The sequence below is a fragment of the Ursus maritimus genome, unplaced genomic scaffold, assembly GCF_017311325.1.
Source record: "Ursus maritimus isolate PB19 unplaced genomic scaffold, ASM1731132v1 scaffold_20, whole genome shotgun sequence".
Classification (NCBI taxonomy): domain Eukaryota; kingdom Metazoa; phylum Chordata; class Mammalia; order Carnivora; family Ursidae; genus Ursus; species Ursus maritimus.
Window position 1 is genome coordinate 23,885,451 of NW_024424453.1, and position 6,997 is coordinate 23,892,447.

The following is a 6,997-nucleotide window of genomic DNA, read 5'->3' on the forward strand; positions in this document are numbered from 1 at the left end:
AAATTCCCAGAAACATAAAACCTACCAAACAGACCAATAACAAATAGGGAGATTGAATCAATTAATCAAAACCACTTAACAAAGAAAAGCCCAGGACTAGATGGCTTCATTAGTAAATTGGTAAATTCTACCAAACAGTCAAAGAAGAATTAACACCAATCCAAAAAGTAGAAAACAAGGGAACACTTCCAAAGTCATTTTATGAGGCTAGTATCACCCTGATACTAAAGCCAAAGACACCACAAGAAAAGAAATACTAGCAAACCAAATTCATCAACACATTAAAAGGATTCTGCATCAGGACCAAGTAGTATTTATCCCTGGGATGTGAAGATGGTTCAACATATCCAAATCAATCAAGGTGATAGACTACATTAACAGAATGAACGATTAAAAACCACGCGATCATCTCAAAAACATAAAAATAAAAACCATATGATCATTTCAATAAGTACAGAAAAAGCATTTGAAAAAATTCAACATCCATTCATGATAAAAACTCTCAACAAAATAAATATAAAAGGAATTTACCTTAACACAATAAAGACCATATACGAAAATCTCACAACTAACACCATGGTCAATGAGGAAAAACGGAAAATTTTTCTTGTAAGATCTGGTACAATACGAGGATACCCACTCTCACCAGTTCAATACAACGTAGTACTGGAAATCCTAGTCTGAGCACTTAAACTAGAAAAAGAATTCACACACACACACAACCTTATACTCTCCTAAATGGCACAAAAGAATCAGCAGTTAATCAGCCTCAAGTCCCAGCCTAAGATCATGATTTTATTTCCACAAATAGTGACTTCTATTCCTCCAGAGAATCACACCCTACACATAAAGAAATAACTGAAGACATCCATGTTGGTCTATAATGGCAAAAAAAAAAAAAATCCTCCAAAACAAACCATGTAAAAGTGTTGAACATATTTTTTAAACATTCTTATAATTTATCATAGAAAGGTACAGACATAAAAATAATAAAAAGAATAAATAGTTATTTGAGGAAAGGAAGTTCTAATACATGACTAGTGGAGTTTCAGAGGGAGGAAATAGAGAAAATGGAACGGAGGGCAATACTCATGGGGCACCTGGCTGGCTCAGTCAGTGAAGCATGCGGCTCTTGATCTTGGGGTTGTGAGTTCGAGCCTCATGTTGGGTGTAAAGATTACTTAAAAATAAAATCTTTTTAAAAAAAGAATGCTCATAACTAGTGAAAGAAAAAATCATTTATTTAGTCAATATATGTTTTTGAGTGTCCAGATGCAGCTGGCAGTGTTCCAAAACTGGGGATACAGGAGAGCAAAACCATGTTAAAAAATCACTGCCATCGGGGCACGTGGGTGGCTCAGCCGATTAAGCGTCTGCCTTGGGCTCATGTCATGATCCCAAGGTCCTGGGATGGAGCCCCTCTCTCTTTCTGTGTCAAATAAATTTTAAAAATCTTAAAAAATAATCACTACCACCATAAGCTTATACTTGATAATATAGAGGGTAAACAAGAGAAATACAATGCACACCATGTTAAATACCGTTATGTGCAAAAGACTAAGGGGAGGCAGAAGGTCAGAGATTACCATTTTAGATGATATATTCAGGAAAAGCCTTGAAGATGGAGCGTTTAACTCAATAATGGTCACAAAGAAGTCAGGAGCCATGCAGATAGATAGGTAGGAAAAAGGCAATTGCAAAATTTGTGATTATACCTGTCCATTTCTAGGAAAAGCATAGAGGCAGTCAGAGCTATAACAGAAGGAACAAGAGAGAGGGTGATAGGAAGTACAGTATGACAAAACATAGGTGGAAAGTCCAGATCATATAGAGAGAGCTCTGCAGACCCTTATATAAAAACATAGGCTTTGACTGAGTGAAATTGGAGGCATCTGAGCAGAGGAGTGACATGGTCTGACTTACGATTTAATAGAACCACTCCAGCTCATGTGTGGAAACTAGCCAGGAAAGAAACAAAGGAAAGATGCAAGGATGGGGTTCCTGGCTGGCTCAGTCAGTAGAGCATAGGACTCATGATCTCATGTCATGAGTTCCAGCCCCACACTGGGCATAGAGATTACCTTAAAAAAAGAAAAGAAAAGATGCAAGGAGACCACCTAGGAGGCTTCTACAGTAATTCACTGAAGGGATGAAGGTGGCAGCAGGGGGTTAGTGAGGGGGTGGTAAGAAGGGCTATGGTCCGGGATATCCAGGTGGAATGGATGTGATATGTGAAAGAAAGACACCCAAGGATAATTCCAAGTTTTTGGCTTGAGCGACAGGAAGGAATTGCCAATTACCATGATACAGAACATTTTTAAAAGATCAGGTTTGGGGCACCCAGGTGGCTCAGTCGGTTAAGAGTCTGCCTTTGGCCCAGGTCATGATCCCAGGGTCCTGGGATCAAACCCCATGTGGGGCTCCCTGCTCAGTGGGGTGTCTGCTTTTCTCTCTGCTGCTCCCCCTGCTCATGTTCTCTATCTAGCTAGCTATCTATCATAAATAAATAAATAAATAAATAAATAAATAAATAAAATCTTTAAAAGATCAGGTTTGAGGAAATATGAGGAGTTCAAGTTTAGACCTGAAGTTTGGACTGCCAACCATTAGATTGATATACATAAAATTAGCAATAGACAACCATCTTGACCTACAAAAATGAAAATTGCACATGGTTCAACTTAATAGATATCCAGGAGAAAATGCTGACAATGCAGTTGCATTTGGTGGGAAAGGAAAAGGAGGGAGACTCATGTTTGGGGGTCACCAACATGCAGATGGCACTTAAAGGAAGGCAGTGAAGGTTGACAGAAAAAAAGATAAGGCCAAAAAGGGGTCCTGGGATATTTCAACCTTCACAAGGAGAAGCAAACAGCTAAGGAAACTGAGAGGAAGCCAGAGACAGACTGGGAAAGTGTGAAGTCTTGGATGCCAAGGGGGGAAATGTTTAAAGGGAATAGTGGTGGTGTAAGTTGTTGCTCATAACTCTAAGATGAGAACTGAGAATTAACCATGGATTTCCTAATGTGGGAACCATTGATGACCTTAATGAGAGCATTTATAGATGACTGGCATGGACAGAAGTCTGATTAGAGTGGGTTCAAGAGCAAGTGGAAAAAGGAAAATTAGAGAATACAAGCACAGTTCACTAATCTGAGAGTTTCGGTGTATGAGGAAAAAGAAAACTGATATAGAAACTGGAGGAGAGGGGCACCTAGGTGGCTTCCTCGGTTAAGCGTCCGACTGTTGATTTCAGGTCAGGTCATTATCTCAGGGTTGTGAGACTGAGCCCCATGCTGGGCTCCGTGCTCAGCAGGAAGTCTGCTTGATATTCTCTCCCTCTCCCTCTGCCCCTCCGCCCCCAAATAAATAAATATTTAAAAGAAAGAAACTGGAGGAGAAAGTCACGTCAACAGAGTTTTTGTTGAAGATGGAGGACTTTACCTCTCAATTATATATCAAAGATACTGAATTGGTAAAGGTAGTAAAATTTGATGGTGCTGGACAGAGAGGAGGGGATTCCTAGAGTGATGTTCTTGAGGAGGCAAAGTGAAATGAGATGAACTATACAAATGGAGGAAGAAGACTTTGCTAGAAGCACAGACATATCATCTATGGGAAGAGGACAAAAGGCAAAACATACAATCCCAGTGGAGCTTAATGAGATGTGATTATGGGAATTTTGGAAAAAATATTTGATTGCTTCTATTGTCTCAGTGAAAAAGAAAAAGGTGACCATCTAGTACAGAAAATAAGGGATAAGGTATCAGAAGTTTGCAGAGAGAAGAAAGCACACAATGTTCATCTACAAGAGTGAAAAAGTGAATGAAATAGAACAACATAGTAAGATCACTGGGCAGCAATTAGTAGCCTACTTGAGGTTGCTGATCATGAATTTAAAGTAAGACCAGTCAGTGGGGTTGAGTGTTTTTTTCCAGCCCCACTCAGCCGCACAAATGTAGCCACAGAGTAACATAATGTATTAACCAGCAAAGCAGGTAGCAGGAAAGGGAGATGAAGATATAAACATGACAACAATTATAATGACTGTCCATGGAATTTAAATTCCAGTTAAGAGGGAAGTGAGGACCTGATGGTGTTGGTTTCAGTGAAAAGGTGGTAGGATCAATGGATTTTTCCAGAGGGGCAGAAAGACGGATAGAATTTGGATATTTAAAGGACTAAGCTAGAAAGTTAGGAGGTGGTGCTCTGAGAATACAATGTTTGAAACTGTGATTATGGAGGGGTTACAATTTGGAGTAACGACAAGATCAAGAGTATGAGTCAGTGAGGAGAGAAGATAAAATTATTGATCATTAAGAGAAGTCGGAGACCAAGATTTGGGGGCGGGGGGATCCATGAGCATATTAAAATCACCACAAATCATACCAGAGATAGAATGAGTGAGAATTATAGCGAATCAAAGCTAAAGTCTTCAAAGATTGTGATAGAGACATTTGCTACATATACATTTGATAAATGATTGATACGGAGTATGTCTGAAACGCAAGTTTTTTAAACAATATTTTGATTATTTACAGATTGTGGTAATACTATGAAGGCCATAAAGAGAGTGATGAGATAGAGTGAACAGAGAAAGCTATTTCCAATAAAATGCTCGGCAATGGCCTTTTTGAGAAGGTGCTATCCAAGTTGGGCTCTGACGAGGAAGGTATCAGAACTGCTTAAAATTGAAAGAAGTGTTGAAACTCACTTTTTAAATTAAAAAAATAAAAGATAGGAACATTTCAAAGAAGAAGATATAAGAATGGCCAATAAGAAAAAAGGAAAAAAGAGTGGTCAATAAGTATATGAAAAATGATCCACCCTGACTGGCAATCAGAAATGCAGAATGAAAACACAATGAGAGCATTTTACTACACCAGATTTAAGAGTCTCGCAGTAAGAAATGTTTGCAAGGATGTAGTGAAATAAAAACATACTCTGCTCATAGAAGTGTAAACTATGAAAACCATTTTGTGGAAAAAAAAAAAAAACCAGAGGGAAGCATTACCTATTAATTTGAAAAGATACACATAATACCAATTAGTTTTCTATTCCTAGGTATATACAATAAACATATGAGTAAAGAGTCCATGATCTAAAACTAGATTAGTCTGCATTTGATTCCCACATCAAACCCAACTAGGGATCTAATTTTGGATAACTCAGCTCACCACTTCCAGTGTCAGCTGTTGTGAAGACTGAAAAGATCATTTGTTTTAAATAGGGCAGGAGGAAACTTTTGTAGGTGATAGATATGTTTATGGCATTGATTGAGGTGATAGTTTCATGGGTGCTCACTTCTTCCAAATTCAGTTGTATACATTAAATATATACAGCTATCTACATGCTAATCATACCTCAATAAAGTGTTGGGTTTTTTCGTAAAGAAAAAGATCACTTTTGTAAACAGTAAATGGTGGACATGTCATAATAATTGCTCAAGAAAACAAGTTAATTATATTATTTTAACTGCTATTGATATTATTAATGAAATTTTATAACAACCTTAACCTCTGGAAGAAAGTTCCACAAATATTTTACTTTACTATTAAAACAGAAGTTTTCCTAAAGAGAAATCAGTATTTTCCATTTACTCCTGAAATGATAGACCCAGTCCTAAAGAAATTTTATAAAGCATTTGGGTAAGTCCATTTTACTAGGGGTGAGAGGGGTGGGAGTAGGGAGGGCGGGTGGGGGGGGTGATCTCTTTGAGAGGTCTTTTCTCTAGAATGGATGAAACCACAAGAAAACATTAGTCCTAAAGGTGAACAATGTTTTGAGTTTTATTACTGGTATATCTTCTTTTTTCTAAGAATGAGTTACACATGTGTCCTGCCTCCTTTATAAGAGCCCCTGAAAGTATTTCCTTAGCCACAGCCTCAGCTATTGGGCTGCACAGACACCGTGATCTCTAGGGGGCGGAGCCTCGGAAGGGGCGGAGCCTAGTCTGACATTTTACGACTCTGGTTCCGCAGGCGTCACTTGAATTATCCGCGCAGATCCGTCAGTGTGAGAAACCTGGGATTCGAACGCCCGAGGCTGAGCCCTCCACCCGTGCTGCGAAGCCAGAACCCCAGGACTGCGGGCCTCCCAGGAGGCGCCTCCAGAACTCCAGGCACTGTCTCTGCGTCGCCCGGCACCGCTCCCCGCCGCCCCCGGACGCCTCACCTGTCGTCCAAACCTGTCACTGCGTACAGGACCCTGTCCCTCACACCCTCCGCCAGGCCCCGGGAGCGCCGCCCGACGAGCTGGTGCTCGAGCCCCAGGCGACGTCGGCCCTGCAAGTGACCCTCGGAGAGCTCTCCCTCGTGCTGGTCCCCGAGGCCCTCCTCAGCTCGGGAGGGCAGGGCCCCTCGCCCGCCGGCCTAGAACACGGCGCTTTCCGGAACGCGCCCGGGCACGAAGTCGCCGTCGAGCAGGGATTCTTCTGCGCATCTGTCCCAGAGGTGGCCGCCCAAGAAGAGGCCTACGAGGAAGACGCGGACCCCGAGTTCCTGACGCCTGGGCTGGACCCCGCGGCGGGCTCCGTCCCTGGGCTCCGCCCCCACCCGCAGGGCCCCAAACCAGATCCCTGGCCTGGGGCCCCCACCCCTCGTCCAAAGAGACGCTCTCCTCTTCGCTACTTCAGCCTGGACGCCCACCTTCTGGAGCCCTTCCCCAGCTCGCCACTCCAACCTCTACCTCCCTCTCCGAGTCCAGGTCCCCAAGTGCGCCCCCAGCGCCCTCCGGGTCCCTCTCGCAAGGCCCGGAGACGTCTGTTCCGGGAATGAACTGCTCCCACAATCCCTTGCCATCCAGTGGGCACCTTCTACCAGCCGCTGTGTGTACATTGCACAACCTGCAAGAATCGCCAAGCATGAATCACGGACAGATGCTTTTTTGATGCAGGCTGCATTGCAAAATTTTGGATCAAGGCGAACCGAAACATCTGAAAGGAAATCACCTCAGCAACGACATGCTGCTGGAAATACAGTGTACTTCCAGAAATCCG

At 42.2% G+C, this 6,997-nt stretch overlaps 1 protein-coding gene across 1 annotated transcript; it reads left to right on the forward strand.

Annotated features, from left to right (window-relative positions):
• Positions 1-576: 576 nt before the first annotated feature.
• On the forward strand, positions 577-6,997 carry LOC103681671 (proline-rich protein 23C-like). Its single transcript, XM_008711249.2, has 2 exons — positions 577-609; positions 5,982-6,997. The coding sequence occupies exons 1-2, from the start codon at positions 577-579 to the stop codon at positions 6,774-6,776; spliced, it is 828 nt and encodes a 275-aa protein (XP_008709471.2). The 3' UTR covers positions 6,777-6,997.